The 27,224-nt window shown below is 46.5% G+C and overlaps 1 protein-coding gene across 1 annotated transcript; it reads left to right on the plus strand.

The window, feature by feature from the left end:
- The first annotated feature begins 10,493 nt into the window (after positions 1–10,493).
- LOC128726581 (uncharacterized) lies at positions 10,494–11,448 on the plus strand. The gene is made up of 2 exons (XM_053820395.1): positions 10,494–10,871; positions 10,937–11,448. Exons 1-2 carry the CDS (start codon positions 10,494–10,496, stop codon positions 11,444–11,446), a joined length of 888 nt encoding a protein of 295 aa, XP_053676370.1. The 3' UTR covers positions 11,447–11,448.
- Positions 11,449–27,224: the final 15,776 nt, after the last annotated feature.

Below are 27,224 nucleotides of genomic sequence, written 5' to 3' on the forward strand. Positions count from 1 at the left end.
AACAATTTCAGATACCAAGACCAAGAGAACATTGAATGAATGAATTAATTTTTTACACATTTTAACCGATAGCATAGCGATCGTCACCGATAGCGTGACTGAAGCATTTTCCATCCATAATCGCACATGGTGGAGTTTATTATACTTTCAGCGATGGCTAACATATGTCGCTTTATTGTTATTTTGCTGCTGCTTGTTGGCAGCAGTTTGTCTACGCTATTACAGCTAGTGGAAGACATTGCCATGTTCGATGATATGAGCTACACCAGTGGATCGAACATTTGCATATTTACTACCGAAAATTCCACTCTACCAACAATAGCTCCACATCTACTGGAAACGCTAATGTCGAAATATCCGACGACATTCGTATCGAAGAAGTATAACGTTAACGTGCTGCGAAGAAGATCAGCAAACATGGTACTACTCGATTTGACAGCGTTCCCCTACGAGGTGAGTAGATTCGTACTCATCCACAATTGATGGTAAATCAACAGATTCGTTATTCTGAACCAGTTTCCCACCAAACTCATTCAACACTGCCTTACTCAGCACCCGTGCTACAAGAAATCGGCTAAGTTTGTGATCCTCATCGGAGATGAAAGCTTCCAGCGTAAGCATATCGCCCTGGCATTCCTGAAAAATTTTGCAATATTGAACTTCATTCTTGTGCCAGTCAACATCAACAGCCTTACAAGTAATATTCAAGAAGTGTACACGAAAAACCAATTCACCAATCAAGAATTGTTTTTCCGTCACACTGATCGTCCCGTGCAGCGACTTTTCCCCGACAAACTTCGCGATCTCAATGGATACAAGTTCTCGGTGCTTTCACATTCGTACTATCCCTACATCATTTTCGGGCTGGGATCACCAAAAGGCGTCCTACAGCTTTTCATAGATAACGTCATACAAAAGTACCACAACGGAACCACCTACTACACGGACAATATGAAGGAGCGTCGTATGATGGATTGTTGGATGAACAACGCAAACGTACGGCAAAGCTTCGCTCATACTTTCTACTTCCGTGAGCAAACGGGCTTCTCTCTGATTTGTCCTGTTCGCAAGGATCGCGACTTTTTAAGCCACTTACTGAAACCGTTTTCGCTCGGTATCTGGATCGTCGTCGGTGGACTGTTTGCGTTCTGTCGAGTGGTCGAGATCATCTTTCCCAAAATCTATCGGTACGACCTGATCGCGCTAACATTCTTCGGAGGCGGTGGCACCGAATACCTACAACCGTTTCAGTTTCGCATCGTCACACTAACGATGGCCGTATTGATATTCTTTCTGTCGGAGGCATACAACACCAAGATTATTTCGCTAATGACGGAGTCAAAGTTTTACGAGCAGCCACAAACGATCGATGAGCTTGCTAAAACCGACTATCGCATCCTGTCAACGCGCTTTGGAACTGAAATGTACACGAAACTGGTGCATAATTTTTTGCCCTACCATATAACGCAGCAGGAAGAGAAAAGGCTTGGCATGCGTGTGTACGAATTTTACTGCTCCATGATAGCTCAGGGAAACGCTTGGATAATTGTGTCGCAACAGTTAAACAACGTGCGAACTGCGCTATACATCGTGGACGAGCTGTTGATGATTGACATCAATCTTCTGCAGTTCAGAGAGCATTCGCCATTTTTCGAAATGTTCAAACGATTTTTTTCTTTCTTCAACGATGGCGGCCTGTGGTCGCACATTTTGAGACGTTACAAAGATGTATTGGCTCTTACCACCAACAGCCCCCAAAAACAATTCCAAGAAGTGATCTTTTTTTTCGATGATTTATTCTGTGTCTGGCTTCTGATTATCGTTGGGTGGCTCATCAGTACCACCTGTTTCGTGGTTGAGCTCTTGCGGAATTGGCTACTGCTTAGGAAGACGGAACGAGTCGCATTCCGAAAAAACGTGGCAGCAATATTTCGTATTAAATTCGCATGGTTTCAAACGCGATAAAACTATTGCCAACAAACGCATGAAAATAAAAGCTTGAGCTCATAACTCAACCCGAGTACGAAAGATATCTATAAGTTTCGCTTCTACTTAAAGTCCTTCAGGTGCTATTCATACAATAAAGTTCACGTCATCAAGCTTGGAACTATCTCAATGTTTAGGAGAAGCTCAATTTGCTTTATCTGCAATCTGCCTATCATGCGATCTGTAATAATATGAATTCATTCCTTCTCACGACGTGTAATTTGAATAAATATTTTAAATTCAATCTCTTATGAGCGGTACGGTGGGCAGTAAATGCATTAAGTTAAGAGTTTGGAAAGGATTTGCTCAGTTGATTGAAACATCTCATTGGAGCCTTTTCATCGCCGCCTACCAAGGACGTACAGTTAAGAGCTAAAAATGTTGTACAAATGTGGATTGATTGCTGTATTGTTGATCAGTTTATCGGCTGTAACCTGTGGTCAAATATTAAGTTCCTCGAGCAAATGCAATTTAACGCCCGTCATCCAGAAGCTCGTGCACCTTCAACGCCATAAATACCTGGTCAACGTCAGCGCGGATATATGTATTGTTACGACAAATGTTTCCACATTGGCTCAAACACATCCAGAAGTGATTCCGTCACTAGCTTATCATAGCCCTGTCAAGTTCGTCAATAACGAGGAGTTTCTGCCAATGCTATTTCGCAGATATGCCAACACTGTGCTCTTGGATGCAACTGGTACCGATGAGGTACGCGTGAGGTTCGTTTCTCAAGATGGAGGATATAACTTACAGCGCGTTTCCATAGTTTCCAGCGAAGGAGTTGAAAGAACGTCTTCGCAAAAATCCTTGCCATTTTATCGATGCCCGGTTCATAACACTGGTTACAAAGATGTGCTTTAGGCAGGATCGCTCAAGAATTGTGGCATTCTTCGATGACCATGGTATAGTGAACTACGTGATTATTCCCGTACCTACGACGGCATCTGAGCTGATACATGACGTACCAATGTACACTGCGAACCGCTTCTCCAAACAAGAGATCGTTGTTCAAATGCAAGATTCGCATAACTTTTACCAGCTGTTCCCGGATAAGCTTACTAACCTACATCAATACCAGGTTCGGATTGCGGTCGTTGCCGAGTACCCGTACGTCATATCATTCGACGAAAATGACCTAGGTGGTTTGATTAAAACATTCTTCATCAGCGTTGGACGGAAGCGGCTCAACATGACGCCTTCACTCGTGTATCAGAGTGCACATCAGCATGATCTCGAAGCCAACTTCGGGCTTGGAGATTATCGGCAGCATTTCCAGCACGAAATCAATTTACGCGAACTGGGAGGCATGTGCTTAATGTGTCCTGTAAAAACCGAACGAGACTTTCTCACCCATCTGTTGAAACCATTCACACTCGGTATCTGGGCCGTTCTTGGCGTGGTTTTTCTTATATGTGTGATGCTAAGACGACTGCTTCCCAACATTTTCCGCTATGAGCTGATCCTGTTGACGTTCTTCGGGGGTGGTGGCGTTGAGTACGAGCAAGCGTTTGTCGTTCGTGTCGTTTTGCTCATGCTCGCTTTGCTGGTTTTCTTCCTTTCCGAGGCATACAACTCAAAGATCATCTCACTGATGACTTTCTCGAAGTACTACGAGCGCCCGGAAACGGTGGCTGATTTCCTTAAGACCGACTACAAGATAGCGATAAAGGCCAGTAAAGATTATCGGGAGATTTTAGGTGGTCTTAGCACAAAATTGGTAAGCCCTCAGGAGACAGGTCGTGCTAACAGGAAGTACGGCCATCATATGTACCGGTATTACTGCACTATTCTGTCGTGCGGCGATGCTATGCTGATCGCGACGATGGAATTTCAAGACGATCCGTACCCACTGTATGTGCTGCAGGAAAAGGCTGTCCCGGCCTTTCCTAAAATACAGTTTGCTGTCAACTCACCGCTCACAGGAAAGATGCAGCGATATTTTGGGCTTTATAACGACTCTGGATTATGGCAATATCATATGAGTCGTTACAGCATATTTCTTCAGAGGTTGTCGAATCTAAAGGCCGCTCTGTCGGATATCGTGTTCAAATACGATGATCTTGTGTGCGTGTGGATATTGGCGATGGTCGGTTGGCTAATCAGCATCACGGTGTTTACCAGTGAGCAAATTTGGTTTCGAATTCAAAAAAGACGGGCTAAAAATCAACGAAATCCAATGACCAGGATCAACTGAATAGGCCATGAAACGCTGTCGTACTTACGGACAAAAACACTCCTGACTTGTTTGAGCTTTAATTTAATAAAATTTCAAATTGTTTCACGGTTTTCTTTGACAACTCACAAGCTGTGATGTAAAATATCCTCGAAAATGCAGCAAATGCTTCATCACGCAATCAAGAACACGCACACATTGGATGAAAAGCGCGTTATCTATCATTTGCTCAAGCCGTTGAGAGGAATGTTGTACCACAAAAATGCCATAAATTGACGATCCTCGACAAGAGTACAACCATGTCAGTCTTTACTCCCGCATCGTATGCTGTCGAGGCAAGCGATTTCATTGTTTTATGTACGCTTGAGTCTGCAAAGTGTCATAAATTACCCGCAACCAGCGGTTCCCCGTGTTCCCAACGCACGCCCAGGCCAGTTTCCCAAAAATTCCCGACCCAATACACCCAACCAGCCGCAGCACGACGATCGTCGATGTACTCGGTTCAATTTACATCAATCAATCAATGCGGGAGAGAGCGAAGAAAGGGTCGCTGAGAAGGTGGAAATCGAGTGGCCGGTCGCTTAAATGACCACTTTTCTTCACGTCCACGTTTCGGAACAGCCAGGCAAACGGTCGCTTTCTTCGCATTCTTTCCGGCCGAACCGTGCCGCACGACCATTTGCGGATGATTAACAGTGCAAAATGACCGCAAACGAACGCCGGAACCGTGAGGTGGGGTTGGGAAAATGAAAATTAATACACGATTTCACTCGTACGTGGTTATTAATCACGCGCGCGCAACGAGAACGAGCCGATTCGTCTGATCCGGACGGTGGCGTAGAACGATATTTCTCCGCGCCGTCTGCGGCGTTTTCTGCTGATCTTTTCGCCAACGAACCATCCCGGGCTGACGGAGACATCTTTCTTATGTGGCAAACATCAAACATCATAAATCACAATTTGTCTCGCATCCCAGTGGTCTTCGGTCGACCGGTGGATGGCATATCCTTTCTCGGCCGGTGGCCGGTGGAAAGAAAGAAAGCACGATCTATGCAAACGGTCCGTAAAACGGCCAACGAGACGTGTGGCGTGAACGAAATATTCTCATCAATCTTTGGCCAACCTTGTCCAGGGGGTTTTCCGGCCATTTCCATGCACCAGTACCAGCACCGTTTAGTGAGCCGGGTTTGCTTACCGCCTCCGTTGAGGGAAAATTGTCTTTGAAGCTATTAGACGCTTTATTAGATCATGGTAATTGGATAACTGGGTCAAAGCGCTGGGTCTGGGGTAGGAAAATTCACCGGCTGGGAAGCGAAAACCGGGCCGAGTGTGGGCTCGACGATGAGATGTGTCTAATTGCTCAAATATGTCCTCGAAACTTTGTCGTACACCTGACGGAAACAGGGCGCCAACGATTGGTCGGTTTTGAATGGTGCATTTGTGGAACGTGTTGAGTCGTGCTGAAATGCACTCGTGGCAAAGAGAAGTGGAAACGGCTTCTTCAACTTTCTTCTTTAGCAAATTTTTTCATGGGCAATAAATCAACACGTACCGTGCAGAGATGCGCAGAGCTACGTATGGCGGTTGAAATCAGTCCTAAGTTATGGGGCTTTTTGCAGATGAGAAATTGGACACATTGGACTTTCCTTTGTTATGCTGCATAGCTTGAAATTTTATATATGGCTCCAATCTAATTTAATTTTCCAACTGTGAGAACTTAGCGAACAAGTCTTACAAATTTAAGAAAGATTTGTTTCACAAGTCTGAGCCAAAAATTTAATAAATATTGAGAAAGTGTACGAACTGCTCTCTTTGAATCCCAATTGTTCAATCAATGTGAATTGCATCTCCATCTATGTTGTCAATTGATATTTAATTCTCCCTCGGCATTTCGAGCTTCCAATTGTGAGATTTCGCATTCGCACATGCGTAGCTCGTCCGCTTTTCATTGACAATTAAATTAACCCGTGCTGGGAAAACGAAAAATAATCAGCCACCATCGCGCCGGACATTCCGACCTAAGGAATGCACCGAAAAACGCCTCGCCATGATTTATGCGGGAATAATGCACAAAAGCATGGGGCAACACAAAGCACACCATTGTCGGAGAATTCGACCCAAAGCCCCAAAGTGCCGCTGGAAAGTTCATGAATAAATGGAAACTCCGTGCGGGGGATGATCCGCGCTCGAAAAATTACAATTAACCGACTCCTTGAACCGGCGCTCGCTCCAAGAATGTCTCCCATTTTCCGCCTTTTTCTCAACAACAACGAAAGCTCGCAACCACAACGCGTGCCTTCCGAGAGGGCTGATGGAGCGGAATTTTCGGTGGAATAAAAGAGATTTACCGCAACGACACTCAACAACGTCGAAAAAGCAGAAAAACAAGCAGCGCATTACGTAGGCAAGGAAACAAAGGTGTTGACATGGGCGCCAGGGACACAAGGACCGCGCGAAGAGCGGCAAAGATTAATTCACTTTTAACGAGCATCATTTTTCCCGTCCCCGCTGATGGGATATTAATTATTTCGCACAATGCGAGAATGGAGAAACCCCGAAAGCGAGATGGTCCCGCGCAACAAGGACATTCGGGCCATGCGTTGGTGCTTAAGGTGTGAGAATACAGTTCATTGTCGAGTCCGTCCAGTGTCCGTTTGTCTTGAAGGGTTGAAGGATTCGATGCTGCGCGATGTTGTTGTGGAAGCTTCCTTTTCAACCGGAGTCGGTTACATGTTTACCAACGCATGGGGCACAACGTGTGGAGCCGAACGCTTGCCAGAATTTCGCCACCGGCGGGTTTCCCGTGCGGTTCTGTAACGAAGCAAAATGGCAGCATGTCACCGGGTGACAGCTGGCCAGGGCAAATCGTCGGTCAGGGATGGAATTAATCGTACGCTGCTTTGGTCCGGGGTGGCTGGGGATACACAAGAAGGTACGCGAAACGTCCTTAGCCTGCTCCTTTGAACCCGTTGCTTCCCTTTTTGGCATACCACAATCCAATTATCGGTTCATGTTTTATAACATGTGAGACACATTTCACAGTAGCCCACGATGGAACGAAAGGAACGTAGGGCGCAAAATTTTGCGGAACGAACACGTGGGCTCGGGTTTCGAAGACAACAAGCCGTACCGGAAGTGGAGTGGGTGTTGACGCGTATCGTCCGTAACGCACGTCCGCATTAGAAAGCAGGAATCTGTTTGACGATATGCTAGGAATAGTCTACCCGCGAGTCCCTTTTGAGCCCAGTGTCGGACACCAAAAGGGTCATTTCATTGTGTGGGAGAGAAGCTAACCACCGCGTGAGTGATGATCCTGTTTGGTTTGGGAAAACAATGCACCGGTATCTTTCTGGCAAGGGAAGGCGAACGACACGGCATGTCAGCCGGATGCTGGGTAAGAAGATTGTAAGCAGTCCTTTTCATACACCTTCTCGGGCTCTCGGGTCACCTCGGGCAGGTGGGTTGAAGTGAGTTAATGATTTCATTTCTTGATGAAAGTGAACCCGAGCACCTTCCTCCTGCCTTATAATCCTTGTTCGTCCGCACGACCATCGACCGATGAGTGGGAAATTATCGTGTTTCCGCAGCCAAAACCCCCCGAGCGGTGGATGTAAACGGATGCGGTGCGATTAAAATCGACAAGTGCTAAGAAACAGATTGAAGGTGAATCGGTGTCGGGGCACTGCAACGATCAATCATGCCGCAGGAATGGTGTAATTGATTGTGTCGTGTAGTCTTTTCTTTTTGTGGCCACCATTTCGCTTTATTCGAAAGGAGTGCTATTTTTTGCGTGGTGTTATAATTTCGCAGGAAGAGTTTTAAAAATAAAAACCCACCGCGTTGTTGTAACCTTCGGCGTTTATCGAATCACGAGGGAGAACGCTGACGTGCAACAGGATGAGGTGGCAGTTTTTTTTACCGCAACGAAATTGGGAACCGTCATCGTAACAATGGCGAGTAATTAATCAATGATTGCAGATGTTAGCGGTGGCAGTTAAAAAAGGAAAAATAAAGCTCGCAAAACCCTTACGGGAATGAGTGTTCACTTCGATGCCGGGATTCATGAAACAACAACTAAGGGTACTGTTAAAAATAACGAAGCAATTGTAAGAATTATAGGAAACAGTTGACTATTATCGCTTGCAAAAAAAAGAAGCTCATTCCTAACCGTACAAGTTGAGTAACTGAAGTTTTACAAAAGCCACTCTAGAGAACAAATGAGAAGAAAAGTTGCACGTGAAAGGCTTGGGAAAATTGAATCCAAAGACGAGAGAGCAGTTCTCGATGGGGTAAAGTAATTTTCTCTCTAAACAGTTTTAAACGATTTTTCACACCATACTCCCGTAGGGCTTTCCGTGCTCGCTACTATCAGGGCAATGCGATAATCTATCGCCTTGCGCCAGAAAGCGGCTAAGACAAAGCGGACTTTGTAAAGAACTTCACCAGCTATTACCATCGCACCCATCACCTCCATCGGCATGTGAGGTCATTCCGGTGGCTACGTTCGGGAAGAAACAAAAAAGCTCACCCGTCTTTGACCGTAGGACGCCGCGCATAACCTTCACCTTCGCCCGGTGGCCATTACCGGTACCTCGGCCGATGAGTCGCGGTCCCTCATTAACGGTAATGCTGTCGTGAAGTCTCAACCTGATGCGTGGCTCCTCGTCGTGGCTTCGGTCGATTTGTGGATGGGGGATTTAACGAAATGAATGTAATTAAAAGCAACATGAACCGGCGACGGTGAGATGCGAAAGCAAAATGGTAAAAGTACATTAAACCTAGCCGGTCTAATTGGGCAAGATCGCTGCCCAATTACCGACCCGACAGTCCGCCCCGTGGGTGGTCAGAAGGTGATTTCATTTATCTTTCGACAGGTTTTACAATCGTCGTCATCGCTGTTCCGTACGGTGGAGGAGCAGTTAATTAAACTGTCTCTGTCCTGTGTGTGCGTTCTCGTGAATGATGGACGAGCTTTAACAACGTGTGGCGAAGACTACATGTTTTTACTTTTTTTTTTAGATTCCATGAAATTAAATCAAATCAAGAGTGTTTTAAGCTTCAAAGCAAACAATATTCTACACACGCTCCTATTGACTATTTATTGATGAAATAATTAAAATGAATTCTTTCCGACTCTGGCTTACAGCCGCGAAGCGAAATGGTCCACTTCAAAACTATTTCACCTGCCAGTCGGGTGAGGTTTTTTTTTCGCCACAAATAGATCTCGTAGAGGCACGCGAGTCAGCTAATGTTACGCCAGATTATATTTTAGTTCAGCCCCATCAGCACCGTACACAGCTTCATCCGTGAACATCCCCTGGGGGCAACTCATTAATCTAGTGCGGCTCTACACGAGGAATCAGAGAGGCAATGTAGGTTTAAAAATTAAACACGCTCAGGGGAACGTTAATGATGACGAGCTAGCATCAGCCACTTTGGTGTGGTTTATTGAAACATCAAGAAAGGAATGGAATTGAGCGTTTTTCGGCAATAGCTATAATGGGCGCAATTTATTTATGGGCACTGATGGTTTAGTAACAACTATAACAGGCACAAAATGGTGCAAAGGTCTAAAATGCCGCTTTAAAATGCTTGCAAAATTGTTCAAAAATTGAATCATTCTCACCAAAACAAAAAGTAATTGTCGCATCGCTTGGCTTCGCTCGTAACTCGTCCAGCAAGCACCTCAAGGGCCCCTAGCGCCTTGCACTCTCTCATTATCGAGTGCGAACGACATGAAAAATCAATCGCTCGACGCCCGGGAACAATCCGACCCACAACACCTAACATTGAGCGCACAGATGGGGAAGTTCAGCACATTAAAGAAAAAAAAATCCACCCACATAAAGGGGTCTGCAAACACAATGTGCCGTTTCTCCTCGAATCCACTCGACTCAGCCAGTCATCAGACGCACTTGTCGCCGGCTGACTGCCTCCACCTAAGCCTTCCTGCATGGCTAAGCAACCGCCTTCGAGTCGTGGTGCACCGCAAAGCGTATCGTCACTCGATATGCCCCAGCAGCACCACCAACAGCAACAGCAGCAACAATGGTGGCCACGGATGACGACAGTTTTCCCCGTGTCTTCCCGCCAGAGCCGGAGTCGAGACCTGGCGTTCGGAGGAAGGATTGCTGCTGCTCGAGTGTTCGGTTTCAGTTGAGCACGAGACACCGACCAAGCCTGGGCCAAGTGGTAAGAGATATTTAAAACCGGACCTCCGGCTTCCCAAAAATAAAAGAAGAACCGCCGGTGGTAAAACAAAAAAAAACTACAGGGCGAAAAATTGTGGCAAAATTGTGGTGGCCACCCCCCGCATTGCGTTTGCGGCGTAATGAGATATCGCGTGTGGGGTCGTGGTTCGGTGGCGTGCAGCGTACTGGTGGCGGTGACGGCCATGTCCTGGCTGCTCGTGCTGGACATGTCCGATCAGGTTGCAGCCGACCTGCTGGGTGACTTACAGAAAGGGCTGCAAACGACGGGCAAGCTGTTCGGTATCAACACCATCGCCGACGTGGCCGACCTAGTGGCGAAGGGGTTCGCGAACCGGCGGGGTTCACAAGACCCGGTACGACCAGCGGCCACAGGGGGTGCAGAAGGGTTGTTCGCCCACGCACCCTCCATGATGACGATCATGATGAAGTTGCTTGGATTGGACGGAAACCAGCTGGGTGCAATGCTGGTCAACGGTATCGTGTTCCTGGCGCACATCGTAAGGACTCGGTTGTAAGGACGAAACACGAACAAAAACACACTCACGTTTCCATTTCCCTGTAGATTGGGACGAATTTAGGGGCCTTCCGGACGACACCCTTGGTGGCGAGTACAGGAACGCGAGACTCCTCAACGGAGGAAGCACCATCCGGGATGAGTGACATTTCGCGACCAACCGGGACTCCGCTCGACTGGCTCCTGCGAAATCCATCGCGACGTTTTCGGGTCCTCCTGGACCAGGTAGAGAACACCGACCTAACCGAACTGCTGGACCGAGAGATGGACTACCTTGACCGCTATCCACCGGAGGACACACACTGCATCCGGCAGCTGATGTGCATTATAAAGCCGTTCATCTGGAAGATGCAGCATGTCGTCCGGGAGCAGATCTTGAATCGGGGTGAGACGGGTGGCAAGCAGACGGAATCCGGGAAGCAAACCAGGTCTCGGATGCCTGGTGGGAAGGAGATCCTGGAACGTCTCCATGCCAACCTGCCTGGAAGAGATGAGATCCAGCAGCAACGCAAGCTCTGCGAAAAGCAATACAGCCATTGCACGCAAAACCCTTCGTAGGTTGGACCAGGGGGGGGGGGTGGTGAGGGAGGGAGGGGGACCGGTGGTACTTATGAAAGGGACCCACCCACGTTCGGGAGTAAAGAGTATGGCGCGATTCGGTTGAGAGATTCTCGCAAATAGGGGCTTCAGCACAATGCGTGCTGTTGCTCGATTATGTTCCGGCATATGAGTGCCGTCGACGTTGCAAAAAACGGCACGAGACAAGATTAACTAACGCACAAAAAAGAACAATAGGAGGCAGCACACGTAACGATTTGTCGAGCTGCGAACACAATAGAAACTGCAGCATAATTCCGAGCTGGTGGTTTTTTGGAAATGCAATTTGAACGTCATTGTAGGGTAGGGAAATTAAAAACCAAGATTTGTTCAACTTGTTAAAATTGACGTATGAAGTACCCAGTGGGAGTAAAAATTGATTGGTTTGTAAATAAAATCAAAAAAGTGGGACTAATGGGCATATATAATGCATACAATAAGATAAAGCAATCATAAGGAGCATCTTCGTCTAATGAGTAAAATAATTGCGTTGTGTTTCGTTCCAAGATTAGATAGTGATTAAAGAAACGATAACAAAAATTGAAAATAACAGGATTAACATTTAATAGGAGGATAACAGGATTTAGTAGAAGTACTAAATGGAATTGCATTTCCGGCTAATCCAAACAAGGCCGATTTCGTTTCGTCTGTTCCAATGTTCAAAGCTCTCAACACATTCCTTGAACATCTTTCAGTCGTGAATACACCTCCTCTGTTTCAGGGGCGTCCAGCGTAAATGAATATTGATTTTCTCCTAATTCCGACTCCTTTGCTGCCCTACCCTAAAACGCGCTAAATCGGCCACAGGATTATGCACGGAGAAAATAAAAAAAAACCACACGCTGCCACGCTGCATGCTAATTACAATTAATCACCGTTTGATAACAACCCCCGGTGCAGCGAGCCGATGCAATCTATCAGCGTTACACAAATTAATGCGTGTCAATTGCATTTCCAGCGCGAAGCGTTCCACTCGAATGCCCGCCAGTCTGCACACCGATGGCCATTTTCATTAATATCGTCCTTCCCGTGTGCCGGTTCCTTGCGTTCGTGTGCATGTTTGCACATTTAGTCGCTAATTTGTAACTCCGCGCGTTCCCAGATCCGGGCGCAGATGGAGCCGATGGATTTTATTCCTGCCCGCGTTCGATATGCAATCTCACGTCGATTACATGCATATCAAGCGCGATCGCAGCACATTTGAGACGAATTAATCATCATCCTTTGGGCGAGACCTTCTTGCGCGACCACAACCAAACACCACGAGCACCACCGTGCAGCGAAATATTCAAACGGGACATTCATTTGCGCACATATATCATTGCCGCATTTTCTTTCTCGTGTCCATTCTCGCATGCCTAATGTGGCAATACTGGGGCTCATTTTTTTTCTCTCTTTATTACTCTTTCTTTCCTCGGGCCGATTACTGGGGCCCTTTAACCTTGCGTCCCCAGCTCGGATTGAAAAGTTCCTTCGCTAAAGCGCGCCATTAGCCCTTTCGAGAGTTTCGCTCATTAAGCGATCATTTTTAGGTAACACTCGAACTCGAAAACGCTGCATGTGGAATTCGGTTCCCACCTAACGCGTAATGGTTCCCTTGACATTTCCATCCACCTGGTGAGGGTGATGCATTTTGGCATTGGCAAAACGCGAAAGGACAACGGATAAAAAGCAAATCCGGGTGATGGTAGTCGCTTTTTTCATCTCTCTTTCAACCTTTTTGCTAGATGGCTTTCATTAGCAACGGTTTTTATTTCTCCACCGCGTGTGATCCATGACCGCTCGTGATCGTGGCACAAACGCGTCACAACCCATCAAAATTCCATTTTTAACCTGTCTGGCTGAGGTGGCAGCGATAAAAAAAAACTTCCCCCATTTTCCAAAAGGCCAAAGAGAGCGCAAAAAATTAAACCGCTCCACCATTAGCAAACGCGCGCGCGCGCGCGCGCCCAACCCGATGCAAGCCTTTTGCGTGGTGAAGAGCGAAACATGGTGGAAAACAAATTACATGTTGCTGGAGCTGTTTTTAATGCTTCCCACATCCCCAGTCAGGGCGCCCACCCGGAACGAAGCAGCTCGAAACTAGCGTAAAGAGCGCCGAAAAAACGTGCCCAAAAAAAGGCCTCCCTCACCGAAGGGATGCGCGGAAATTTCGCTCACTTTCGCATGCACTTCAAATTAATCTTCCCGCTCGTAGGCCGCCCGTACTCGGCGCCTGTGCGAAGCCGCAAACATTAAAACATATGTTTTCGAGATTTCAAGTTTGGCTCTCCTGCGTCCGAGTTGCGCAGGGACGAAGGCGTGTGCTTGTGAACTTTGCTTCCCTTTTTTCTTGTGATGTTTTCTCACGAGCGCAACGTTGGGCTCGGTGCAGTTTGCACCGCACGCGAATGCAGTTTCATTCATAACGTTCGTATGGCCTTTGTTTTCCCTTGCGTTTTCGCTTGGGTTCGGCCCACCTAACGGTACCGGGGCTGATTCTCTTATGCGCTCTCGCGAGGTCCCGCAGAAGGGATTCCTCGGGCGTTCCTTTTATGTGCGCAGCTTGATCGAGTGTGGAGTGGAACTAACGAAAAGCACAAAAAAAAAAGAAACAGTCCAAAGCACACCCTGGCGGCTCATCCTGATTGCATTCCCTTTTTTAACTGTTGTTTTCCGTTTTGTTTCTCCTCTCGAGCCGCCGCTTGATTTCGCCCGAAACGGATTTCCAAACGGGCGTCCGGTTGATGCCGACACGGACGGCATCAATGTTTATCCTCGTGGGATTATTTATGTACATACATTAATTCCTCGCTTGGCCCACATTCGGCCCGCGATGCCGCAAGGCTAAGCATTCGGGCAAAGGAAGGTTTTGTCATTTACCAACGGGAAACGCCATTCCCGGGAGCATCCCGCTTTGGCTTGCGATTGTTTCGCGCCAGATTGCTGCTTTTAATTTTCTCCCCGGTCGCGGTTCTTCTCGTGGCCATCTTCACAGGTTTTTTTAAGCACATCGCATCGCTTGCTCCTTGCATTGAGGTGCATTTCTCTTCGAATCCTCACCGGCTTCGATCGCAGAGTAGACCGCGCGCTCCACTTTGGCGCATGCTTTCGGTCCCGCTGGTTATCCTTTAGCCTCGCGGCACGATAATTATGATGATGATGGTGGTGGACCGCTTTTGCGCTTGTCCTTTTGCAACGATCCCGTTATGATTTTTGAAACGCCTTGATCGATGCGAAACTTTTACTCCGTGCGTTGTGCGATTTGCGCAAAACATTTCCAGGGGGAGGTTGTATTTTTCATTGTTTGCCTTTTCACCGCCGATGTGTGAGTTTTGTTAGCATTTTGGAGCACCAAATTAATTCCCCTCCGTTTGGGGTTCTTTTCGCACCCGATTGTGCCGCAAAATGGATGCGGAAAACCCTTTTACGGGGTGCGCCGAAAAACGCTCGTCGGAACTGCCGGACGTGAAAGTGGAAACGCAGTTGGAGTGAAATATGTTTCGCTCCTCCCCGGTGTCTCTTTGGTTTCGGGCGTGAAAAGGGTGCTGGGTTGAGAAATGTGGCCCCATTTACGAAGCACGGATCCTCATTTTTCTCGTTGCTAAGATCCGTGCCCGGCGGGTAATTTCTCCGATTCGACAGTGTGGCGTGAAATGATAATCATTTCGTCATTAGCTTGCGTCTTCGCAGGCGTTTGTGATTTTTTGCGCTTTGTGTGTTGCTTGCGCTGCCAGATGTTCATATGTTGATAAAAATATATCGTTTTGATGCCTCAATTGTGTTAAGAAATGATATAAAATAATTAGGAATCAACCGCGTTTTTTGAATTGCGTGTGGCGAATAGCTTAGCTTCTTCACGCATAAGTCTGTATTTGACGTGACACAATATTTTCATTTTCAGGTGTGCTTTTTTCTTGGAATTTGCTTCGACTTTCGATATAAATAATTTCGTCAATTCCTTCCTGAGAAACATAAACTAGCTTTAACCAATTCATGCTCATTTGCGCCGAATTGATTGCTTTCATTATGATAATAATAATAAAAGACTAATTCTTTGAATTGAAGCTACTTTACCAATCGCACCAGCATTCCACAGAAACCAGTGATCGAAAACACATTCACACAATTGTTCGTTTCCCAAAAAGCACACTCCCTCACGGCACGTATGTTTTCCGCCTCTTGAACATATGTCTACGCCGGTGTACGGTTTCCAGAAGAAACCCACGTTCCGTGAGCGTGACAACTATCGAGAAGGCGAACCGTAAACTCACCTTAGCATAACATTGTGTCTCGGTTTCCGCTTGGCACACGCTGAGAAAAGCCAAAAGGCTCCACAGAGATCCGCAAAGCGAAGACGGAACCGCTCGTGAGCCCTGCAAAAGATGAAAAGAAAATGCGCCCGTGTTAGAGAAGGCACTACAATCTGCGCAGCACAATGGGGGTGAAAAAAGCACACAACAAGGGGGTAATTAAAGTAGTGTGCACTCCTGCATGGAGCTCGCATGTGTATGTCTCTCTCACTCTCTTATGAGCTGTGCGAGTGTGTTTCGCCGATGCAAGGATGCTGTGCCAACCGGTGCGAGAAACCGTTGTGCACGTTAGATGCTGAATGTGTTGCAATGCACGGCATTCACCTGCATGTTGGCCGTGCAGTCGCCCTTTGGCCCTACGACGAGGCATGTTTATGCGACACGTGACCCCGTGTGACTCCTTGCGCGAGCATGATGCACGTGCTGTGCACTTGGGCTGGGTTACGTGAACGATCAAAGCGATTCGATTGCAGTTACTGCCGGTGGGTTGTTGGCTGCTCTGTCGTATGTGAAGTAATGAGCGAAGCAATTCATAGAAAACGAAGGTTTACAAAATCAAAGAGAATCACATCGCGCTCAAAATGTTCTGTTATTCTGTTCATGCTTCTATACTGAAATATCGAAGTAACTGATTGACATAAGCAAATCGAAAATCATTTAAAAATTCCTGTCCTATAATTCATCATCGAACAAAAAGTTTTCGTTATCAAAATGGCGATTTCTGATCTGGGAAACGATCGAAAGCGAGGAAAATAAAATAATTGACAGCAAGAGCAAAAAAAATGGCATCGTTCGATTCCGGAACCAATTCGGCCATCTGGTTTATTTTTAATCGCTGAAACCATTGCGATAAATTCAAAAAAAAAGGTAAATCCGCACCCATAATGAATCCGCAGCCCGTAATTGTTTTTGAGGCATTAAGCAGAAACAAAAGAAAAGTAATCCCGAGAAACATTTGCTGCGAACAATAACTTTAAACAAGGGAAACCCATTTTCCTGCGAACCGAGGGCAGGGAATACAAAAAAAAAGGAACGCGAAAAGCTTCGCATCTCTCCCGCGCCCCCAAAAGGTGGTTCCAGGGCTGGAAATAATCCCAAACAAATTCAATTAAACGACCACGCGTATCCCCGCGACCCCTCGACACCGTCGGCTTGATGTCAGATTTCGATGTCATGTGTCCTGGGTTTATGGTGTTCGTGTTGTCGCGCCCCGAAACATTTCCCGCTCTACCAGGAAAACCGACCGATGAAATGCGAAGCTAAAGCACACGCACCGAAGAGGAAAAAAAAACGCATCGCGTGATGATGATACTTTCACTGCGCTCGCAACACGAACGCCAGAGACAGATGTAATAATGGCGGGACCGGGTGAAGTAAAAAGTAAGTAAATCAAGTGTCAATCACGAAACCGGGCGCGCTTTGCCCTTGTGTCCTTCCTGCGAACCATTCCCTTCGTTTACCGAGGTCACCCGCCCATGGGGTGCTTTATTTCACGAACATCCCCTCGTTTCGGTGCCGTCACGATTACAGTCCCGGCAAAAGCTCGTGGCGGGAAGTTTCGGTAATATCGTTTGCTTTATTTGCTTTCATTTTCCCTTTGGCTCATTCCTGCAAGTTTTTTTTTTTGCTCTCTTTTCGGGTGTTAAGTGATCGAGCTGCAAACTTTTCCATTTGCCGGACAATCCGTGAATTCGATGGCGGTCCTTTTTTTTCTGTGGTTTTCGTTTTGTTTCGTCCCGTTTAATTTTGGGCTCGCTTTCTGCAAATGTCACCAAAGTGCTCGTACCGCTCGGTACTCGACACGCTTTGATCTCGGCGTGCCCCACAACTGCTGGTGGATTTGTTCGACCGCTGATTGGATTGACTCGTACGGTTTGTGAGTAAGCAACGATCGCGACATGGCACAGGCCATATCGCGATGGAAAACGCATCAACCACCCCAAAAACCACGACGCAAACATGACTTGAAAATATCGCCTCGATACGATCGGTGATTGATAGCTCTTAATAAATGTAATAAACATCGTTATTTTGAAAGCGAAGGAAACGACGAATCAATTAGCAGCAAAAAGGGGAAATTTCTCTATCTCTTTCCTTGATCGCAACTCCGATCGTTTTGGTGGATCGAACGATCGCTCATAAATCCCCGTCTGCTATCCGCTGAAGCCACTGCACACTAAATTAATCGCGTTCTATTAGCCGCAATCAGGATCAGAGCGTTCCAGAAACCCCGCCATCAGAACCAGTTTGTACCGGTTCGGTTCGTAATTTAGTGGACCTCTCTCTCTCTCTCTCTGTGTGTGCGTGTGTGTGTTTTTTTATCATCCCCCAGCCGCAAGGGACGGAAAGTTCATTTGATTATCTATAATAAGCTACCCGGTGTGCCGCACCGGTAGTCCTAGTGGGTCGTGCGCGCACTAAATTCATCAATTGACTGTGGCGGTGACATGGATTTGGTCCTACCGGCGCCACGGATCTGTGCCGATATTTGCACCGGTACATCGGGAGCAGCTCATTAATCTCCCACCGGGGGCGCGTCCGAAGATCCACCGATCGTTGGCCACAAACGGTGCACTCGGGATGACCATCGCGAGTGCATCGCTGCACTGGCTGACGTAGCCATTCGCTGTGTCATTAGCATTGCAGCCAAAGGATGCTGGGCGACGATGGAAAGGCTGGGCATTGCACGGTACAAACGAAATGCAGTGCCGCAGGAGCCGCAGGACATTCGAATGCGGGTACTCGACTCGAACGATGGTGGGAGAGCGCAGAGACATGTGAAAGTGATATATGATGCCGTATATTTCGGGCCGGGCACAAGTTGCACCATTCTGGTGGACTGCACGCTGCTGGTTGTTGTGGCGAGATTTATTACCCCGACAGGCTACATGGTGTGTTGGGCCACCGAACTAAGGCAATGGGACAAATCTGTGAATTTGGGCCGAAAGGCAATGTTCGGAGCTGGTTGATCTAGAGACTTACAGGGTGGCTCAATGTGCGAACAAACGAACGTTTAATGTGGTATTTTCCTGCAAGCATTTACAGTTTTAAGCATATTCTCTTATTTTTATGGAAAAGAGTAGTTCAATTAACTCATCTGTGTAAGGAAATAACGATTATTGATTGAAAACACTATTTTTCAACAAAATGCAGTGTTAGTTACGACATTCAGCCAACACAATATCCAGTCCTAAAGCATTCAAACGCTGAAAAGAATGTGTAATAGTAAAATAAATAGCATTTCATTCTGTACATTGTCACCATCTATGGTCACCCTATCCCTAACCCGGCACAGACTTCCAAATGGCATGAAACCGCTACGCGTCCGTTCGGCAGAGTATCCTTTCGGCAGTATTTTGTCATCGCTTCTGTCCGGAATTTACTTCAGCGCTCTGGGCGGGCACTACAGCATGCCTTGACAACGAGAAGTGGCCCCCATTGCTGGGCAAAGCCCTCATTGCAACCAATTTCCCAATTCTTCCCGCACACCCACCATCGTGCCATCCCTGCTCATGACCGTTCGCGGACAGCGCACCATTAAGGATGGTTCCGCAATCTACAGGAACGATTCGGTCGGCACACAATCATGTGGTGAAGGATGGTGAAGTTATGCGAAAAAATGTGCATCCACCATCCCGAGAGATTCGCGCGGCTTTTGAAGAAGAACACCTCGGATGGGTTGCGAAGAAAGGTCGACGATGGGATGATAAATTGAAATCCTCACCGACTTGTCCACGCGTGAGGGAATGAAACCTGTCCACCATTAGCCTTCGGGTTCTTCAGAAGGAATGAGCTCTGTCGGCGATTAAATGGAATTAACTGGAAATTTAATCGATCTCTTTTTGATAGCACTAATTAAACGCTTCTGTGTTGGTTACTGGCCTCGAGCAAAGAAGAATTTTGACCACATTTTACGAACAGAACGCATGCCAACGTGAGCTTGCGATTTCCCAATTCGGCGAGTCCCTAGGGAGGATAATGCTTGGATGTTTTCGTTTTCCTGGAAATTGATTACGAAGGCACGAGGAAGTAATTGATGGAAACATGATTGAATGTCAATAACAAATTGAATAAACTATCGCACGGACCAAAGTATAATGTTATCGTTGAGTTTTTGGAAGTCCATTTCTATAATTGAAATTGATTTTTTATTTTTTTCTATTCAGGTTAAAAGAATGCTCCATGGCAATTTAATCAGTTGAGATATTTTTAAACCTACTTTTGTAGTACCCAATGCCAAATAATACCATATCATAGATTGATTAAAAAAGTATGTATGAAAAAAGATGTAAAAGTATATATGAATGTAAGATGAAAATACATCATGCTGCTTTACATTTCACCTGATTCAAATGGTGCCAACGCTCGATTTCTTTAACCCCATTTAAAACGCTGCTCTTAATTATCGTTCCGAGAATCTTCTCTAAAGCATGTGAATAAAAGTGGAAGAGTCTTTCGGTAATTAAAATAGGAAAGCGAATGAGCCTATTCCTTCCTTTATCCGCTCTGTTTCTTCTGCTATCATCTGCCCCTGCATTGACATTTTCTTCCGTGCGAAAAAGCCTTTTCAACTCTTCCACGTCAAGGTCTTAACACAAGGACTGAGTCCTTCGGTGCATCCCGCTCGCGAATATGCACATCTAACACTCGAGGCTTAGCCTTCTCTTCGATGTATGTAAATAACGTCCAAAAGCCGGCTTCTGTTTGACATGTGATGAGTTCACAGCTTCGGCATCCTTTCAAGTTCCACAAGGCACGGTAAGAAGGTCAAGTCCGTCTCTCTGAGTATTTGTACGGCAAAAGTGAAATCCAGAGCACACGTTGAGGAAACCGCGGCACAAGTGGGTGAGAGTTATTCTTCATTTCGTACCTTTTCCGTGCTTTTTAGTTATGCCCTCTTATCCTCTTCTCGCCATAGACGTGAGTTTCGTACACTCGTGTGTCTTAAGCCTCCCGGTTCCGGTAATATATTCATCAACACCGGCACCGGGAATGCGTATGCTAATTGCCCCGCTTCGGAAGCGCCTTCAAGATCGAGCGCAAAAAGGGGGAACTAGTTTTCGGAAAAGTGGAAGCGAATGTAGGTTAACTTCGCAACCAGTCCAAAAAGACCTACCCATACAATGGCCGGGAGGAAGCGTCACCGAGTTTGGAAAAGTTTGCCGAACCTAATTAACCGCGGCGTCGTACCAAGCGAACAGCGCCCTGTCGCGGGAAAAAGGGCGTTTAACTTTTTATTTAATCATGTCACTCGCTCGTCGCAGCTCGCGTCGTGAAGGGCTCGCACTAATAAACGCAAAGCCCTAATTACTTATCCAAACTGATCCAACCCACCGACAAGGATTAACGCGGTGGGAGCTCCTGGGGCCGCATTTAATCCCGGTGGTCGTAGGTTGCCAGGCACGTCGAGCTTTCGGAAGTGTTCACTTCACCTTCGCTTTGAACCGCACAACCCACAGCTTGCCAACCCCGGGACAGGGCAAAAATCGTAATTGTAAGCATTTCGAAACAAATTTATGTCTCCAACCCTCGTGAGCTCGCGAGTTCGTCATCTTGCCGACACAATCGGTGCCAGTCGTGAAGATGGTACCGTAATTTAATTAGAAATTGTACCGAACGTGCTTTGGCGCTGGCAGCGGAAGTTGCGGGCGTTCGCTAGACTTCATCGTCGCTGTTCGCTTGCAGGTATTTGCATCGTTAGGAAGCATAAACGGGAATAATGGTAAGCGTTCTTTGATACACGACGAAAACAGCCCCTTTTTATTCCGCGAAAAGCAACCCCCGGAGAGGCACCGGATGCAGCGTAGAGGGTGGGTAGCTAAAGCGCGTTGGTGTGTGGATGAAAACAAGCAGCAACATTTTTCATTGCCCTCGTTGCTTTTTAAGAACATTTCAATTTCAAATTGAGGAATGGGAGTGAAATTCCACCCGGCAAGATTAAGCACTGCGCGATGATAATTAAAAGCTCATTTATAGAAGAGGTTAAATGGGCTGTAGCATTGACAATGTCACCTGTATTGCGCTTAATTAATATTATACGCTGGGAAAAGAACAATAAGTTGGAAAATAACTGCGTTTTTCAGAGATCGGCGACAATTTGGAATTATCTCGTTAGAAGCACAACAGAAAATAATATGTTAAAAAGGTGAAATTAAAGCTTGAGCACAGGTGTTTGTTTTTAATTCCTACAAGCGAGTCGTAAAAAATAGATTTTTTCTTATTCCAATAATTGAGCTAAAGAATCTCCCGAAATTTATTTACCTTTCTCGAAAACATGTATCAAATAACTGTTTAATTAGATTGCATCAGTTCTGCTAAATCTTGGCTCTTGCTTGCGGTCCATACATTTCGCCATGCATTCCAGTACCTGGGATAAAGTGCAAGCGAAGCCAAGATTCTGGGAACACGATCATACTCAGAATCATCCCTTGAAGGCTCGCAGGGAAGGAACTTATTTGTCAAAATGTAATCGCTTACCATAGTTCCATCGCGAAGCGCGTACAGGCGAGGGTCGTGTTTTCTTAGGAAACATTTCATCTCACTTAACGCGGTTGATTTGTGCGTGTTGTGTGTCTTCTCTGGTGCTTCCCAACATGATCGTTCGACCCTTAACGGCCATTCTTGCACAGGGGCGCGTTCGTCCACTTTCCCACCCCGGAACGGTCGGTCGTATGCGCCTTTGCGTATTTTCACCCCAACTCGGAAGCTTTTGTAAGCACCATTTAAGAGCCACCCCAAAATGACAAACCGTTCGGCATTCCACTCGGTACACGGAGATGCCGGGGAAGGAAGCGATACTCTACCCTCGAAATAAAAAAAAGAGGTGGAAAACTTTGACATTATTGTGCGCCAAAGTTTGCTTTCCCACGTGACCTGGAATAAATTCCACTGCGGGCACGTTCTTCTCTTCCGTCAGTGTCTGCTTTGGTGAGGCTACTTGAGGTATTTGGATGCCCAAGCACACTGCCGTGCTTGCGTGAGCTTCGGTTGCACCTGGACCGGATGTGGCTGCTGGTTCGGGCGCTCGAAAACGCCAGAAGATGAAGCCAAAAGGATGGAGTAAAAAAAAGCCCTCCAAAACTCCGAAAACGGCTCGCACTCTCTAACGCAATCAACCGATCATACCCGGCCGGTGAGTGATCCTAACGCGAAGTGACACATCTGAAGTGGTCCTTTCGTAAGAAGCGGAGGCGGTGGATAAGCGATTGGCGTGTTTCCACGAACGCCGAACTTCGTTTGAGCGGTGTGTGTGTGTGTGTGTGTGTGTAGATAATGCGAATCGAAGGCACGGGTCGTGAAAAGCTTGCGTAACGGTCTCTCCCGACGCGAAAAAAAGAGTATCTCTTCAAAAATGTACTTGAGCGAGCTTAAAACGTTCAAATGAGGCATAATCGCACAGAGGGTAAATATGGCATGTGGGACGACAATTGTCTAATAGAAATTAAAAATAACCACACATGTGCACAGAACAAATAGGAATAACTTAACATTAGCACACGAGCGTGAAATATTTCGATAAAACCGAAATGGGCTGTGTCTGCAGATCCTCGTATAGTGACTAATTTGCAAAATGTATCGCACATAAAAATGTATTTCTTTTCATTCAACGCAGTTCGCAAAAGCTTCGATTCAGCGTAAGAGGTTGATGCAGGTGGTCACAAGGGCTCGTGGTAGCTTTCCGTTTCACCAGGGTAATGATGCTGGTTTGCCATCAAATTTGCACAATTCAAAGTCTATTTACCCTCATTCATATTCATGCCCGTGATAAGCGGCCTGCGTACTTTCCCAGCATGCCAGTACGCAAGCACACACATTCGCTGTAGTCAGCTTCTTCTCAAAGAAAGAACCTCCAACATGTGTATATGCATCGGTTTTTGGTCCACCGCCTCATGCGGAGCGCCACTAAAGACTGCGTTGCTTTTAGACGTTTTATTTTCCCATCACCCGTTTGATGTTGAGTCAGAACGCGTGTGGTGTGAGTGCGAGCCAAGGAAAGATTATTTTCCGAACTCCTTTAAGCAAATTTCAGCGCAACACGAGCATGTTCACATTTTTAGTCGCAATTTTTGCCTTTTCATTCATAAATGCCACACTCGCTAAGCTTGCACGCTGAAACCCTGAAACATATTCTACAGACGTATGTGTGTGTGTGTGGGAGTGCTTATTTTTTGTAATATTTTCCTCCCAACCCCACGCTCTAATCTATCTCCAGCGCAACTGGTTGCTCAGAATCCAATCAGTCACGGATTCATGGAGCCTCGTGGCACCAACCATTCCGCGGAGGGGTTTTGGCCTCGTGCGATCGCGATTGTGAGAATCACGTATGAAAAATCTCTCCCTGTTATTCACCCCACCTACGCAGACCCATGACTGGGTGATTTATTTTTCTTTCTCCTCAAATTCCCTCAAATTTCTCACCCACCACCGATCGCACTCAACACTCGGAAGGAAAGCTGCTGAAGCTCGCTTATGAATGAGTTAGATGATGACTCTTGGCTGCGCCCATTGGAGCCCGCAAAAGGGAAATCCATTTTCTCCTTCGTTTCCCCATATGCGCGCTATTTTTTTTTTACCGGCAGGCAAAAAAGGGACACATTCCATGCAAAAGAAGCCTGCACTTTTTTGTCTGCCACCCACACTCGGCTTAGCATCAACCACCCGTCACCGGAAGCCAGAAATTGTTTTAATGAATTCCATCCAAATACGCTCGTCACACGCTACGTTGATTGAGTTTAGCGACGGTTTGAAAAGTTGGCAAACAAATTAAGCTACGGCGTACGCTCGTGCGAGCTGCATACGCGGTTTGATAAGACCTAAACGGAAACCCTTCGACGGGTTATGTTGATCTTGTACGCTCGACGCTCGAGGCAGCCACCAAATCGGGTTGTGGATGTCGAGTTTAACCCTGCAGATTAATGGGCGATGCTTGAGATGGAAGAAAAATAAAACATTTCTCGCACAAGCGTCACACCGAAACGCGCGAGAGTTTGTATTTTTATTTACCATAATCCACTGGCAGCAGGAAACTTTCACAATGCTAACGATCGGTAAATCTCCCGAAAACAGACACGCGTGCACGATGAATCATTCACTTTATTGCTTCATCATCGGCAATCACCGCAAATACCGGATAAATGATGTCAATGATGATGTCAGAGGCTCACAGTTGGGTACGATACGGGTCAGCCGGTAAGGAAATAAAAAACCTTCGCGATCTTTGGAGCTCTTTATCAAGTCTCAAATCAAGCTCTTTCCCATTTATCGTTCGCAATGAAGAGTCGAATGTAAAGCTTTACATGTTCTTTTTGATAGCAGTTATTTTTCTTGATTCTTTTTGTAAATACTTTATTCGTACTGCATCTTCACTGCATCTTTGTTTTACTTTCCTTTCCATTTAATTTCATTTGCGTTATTGCCATGTTTTTTCCCTCTAGAATTTCTAGGATCTGGTACGAATTGAAATGTGTTTTTTCCTTGTTGCAGAGAGCTAATTAACAAGTGGCAGCGAGGCAGTTTCATGAGCAATAATTCTCATTACAAAGCGCAAACAAAATGCAACCAAAAAATCATACACGGGCGAAGAAACATTACGAACATTTCAATTCGCGCAACAATACGCCCAGCCTTACAGACCGTTTTCAATTTAAAACATCCAAACAAGGACTACGGATTGGTATTTTTTTTATTTCGCTCCTACTTTGCGCGCATTATTCCAATTTCTATTCATTGTCCCGCGCTCGAAAGCCCTCCGGGACAAGAGAACGAAACGAGAACAGAAAAGGAGCAAGCTATTAATACACTGCCCGACCAAATGATCCACCCGGTATTGTTGCAAATGTAAAAATGGCCAACGCTGGCAAGTGGGAGCTGCATCTAGCGAACCCAACTCCAACACCGCACCAGGGACATGTAAACTGACGGCAGCGAAATTAGCCCGCAGCCCATTACGGGGCTGATTGGAAATTTTCATCAACGTTCGGAACGAAACGGAACGGTAACGAGTGCCACAACGGAGCCAGAGAGAGAGAGAGAGAGAGAGACAGAGAGCCTGAAGCAACACACGGACATAAGGACATGCCGCTAGAGATGTGAAGAAGAGGACGTAAACATGAAGACCGCAGGGTAAAATTGTACAACAGCAACAGCGTGAAACAATGGCAAGCTCCTACGAGCGATTCTTAACCCAGCGTGTCTTTTTTTCCTGTTTTCCCCACGAGAAGGAAATCTTCCCTTCACCGAATGAGGATCATCCCATCCGGGTGGTTGTAGTGGTTGTGTTTCTACTCTGTGTCCTCTCATCCCATTTAAACACATGCACCGGTTCGCGGTGAAGCTAATTAAACGTCTCCCTGTCCTCGACACGAAGCCCACCGGACAAGCTTTCCCACTTAGTGCCACTCCCAGCGCAGGGAAACCCCAAACATACACATTTACTACTGATAGCGGAACACCGAATGCAACCACCTCCACCGATTGCAACCGAAATTGCATCCGTTTCTCTCCACCGTGGCGAGCTTTGAAGCGGCATCCGCACACTTCTGGATGCCGGTTTCGAACACAACCTCAACAAACACGCCGCGTCCTTGCCGCCAGTTGGAACAAAAGCGCTCGCTCAACACAAACAAGACCCACACTTCTGCTCGCACCCGCAGACCTCGCACCGGTTTCCGACCGGTTACACGAGCCCGCCGGGCGCAAGTAAATATTTTGTATTCCAACAGTTTATGCATCATTTCGTACGACAAACAGTAATTACTACCGGCGTCTGAATGGTGGCGAGGTGAATGAAGCGAGCAGGAGTGGGAAAACTCATTCCCAACTTCAGTTTCGAATTCCCATCAAATCCTGACATCGGTACGGGTTGAAGCGAGACAGGTGGCAAGTGCTGATAGTTGTTAAGCCGGCCTGGAATGGATCGATCAACGGTAGGACACGCTCGGAAGGTTGTTAAGGCGAATAGGCGAAGGATCACAGTTTCATTTTTCGGGCCGTATTTTACGATCACTTTGCGTGCCGGAAGTGGTTGGTATTTTCCGGGAAAATTTACCACAAACCACTACCCATTTTTCGAGAACGTTTGGTTCGATTCAAAATTAAATCCCGACAGCCGCATACAATGAAACAAACATCACAACGCCCTTCGATCGAACGCCGGAAGGATGGGCAAAAGTTTACCGAGCGTCTATTTGCCGATGGTTTATGAGCTTTTCGAAACTAATCACGTGCACGCGTGCGTGCACATTCGGTTCGAAATGATGACGCAAATCGACGGTTGATCTGTGCTCTGCTTGTCAATTTTAGTCCATTACGAGATGCTTCCTGGGACAAAGCCGTACTGTGAGAGCATGCTTGCATGCTGATAAAATGAGGAAACTTTCAAGTTTCCCAGCGTTGCGAGAGAACATTCATATGGTTGAATAGAGTAGTGTAATTGTTCGCAGGAACGA

This window comes from Anopheles nili, chromosome 3, assembly GCF_943737925.1.
Source record: "Anopheles nili chromosome 3, idAnoNiliSN_F5_01, whole genome shotgun sequence".
Taxonomy (NCBI): Eukaryota; Metazoa; Arthropoda; class Insecta; order Diptera; family Culicidae; genus Anopheles; species Anopheles nili.

Excerpts from the sequence above, each read along its gene's own strand:
- LOC128726581 (XM_053820395.1), top strand. The coding sequence starts at position 10,494 with ATGAGATATCGCGTGTGGGGTCGTGGTTCGGTGGCGTGCAGCGTACTG. Across the intron at positions 10,872-10,936 it reads TCGTGTTCCTGGCGCACATC|ATTGGGACGAATTTAGGGGC; the intron begins GTAAGGACTCGG and ends ATTTCCCTGTAG.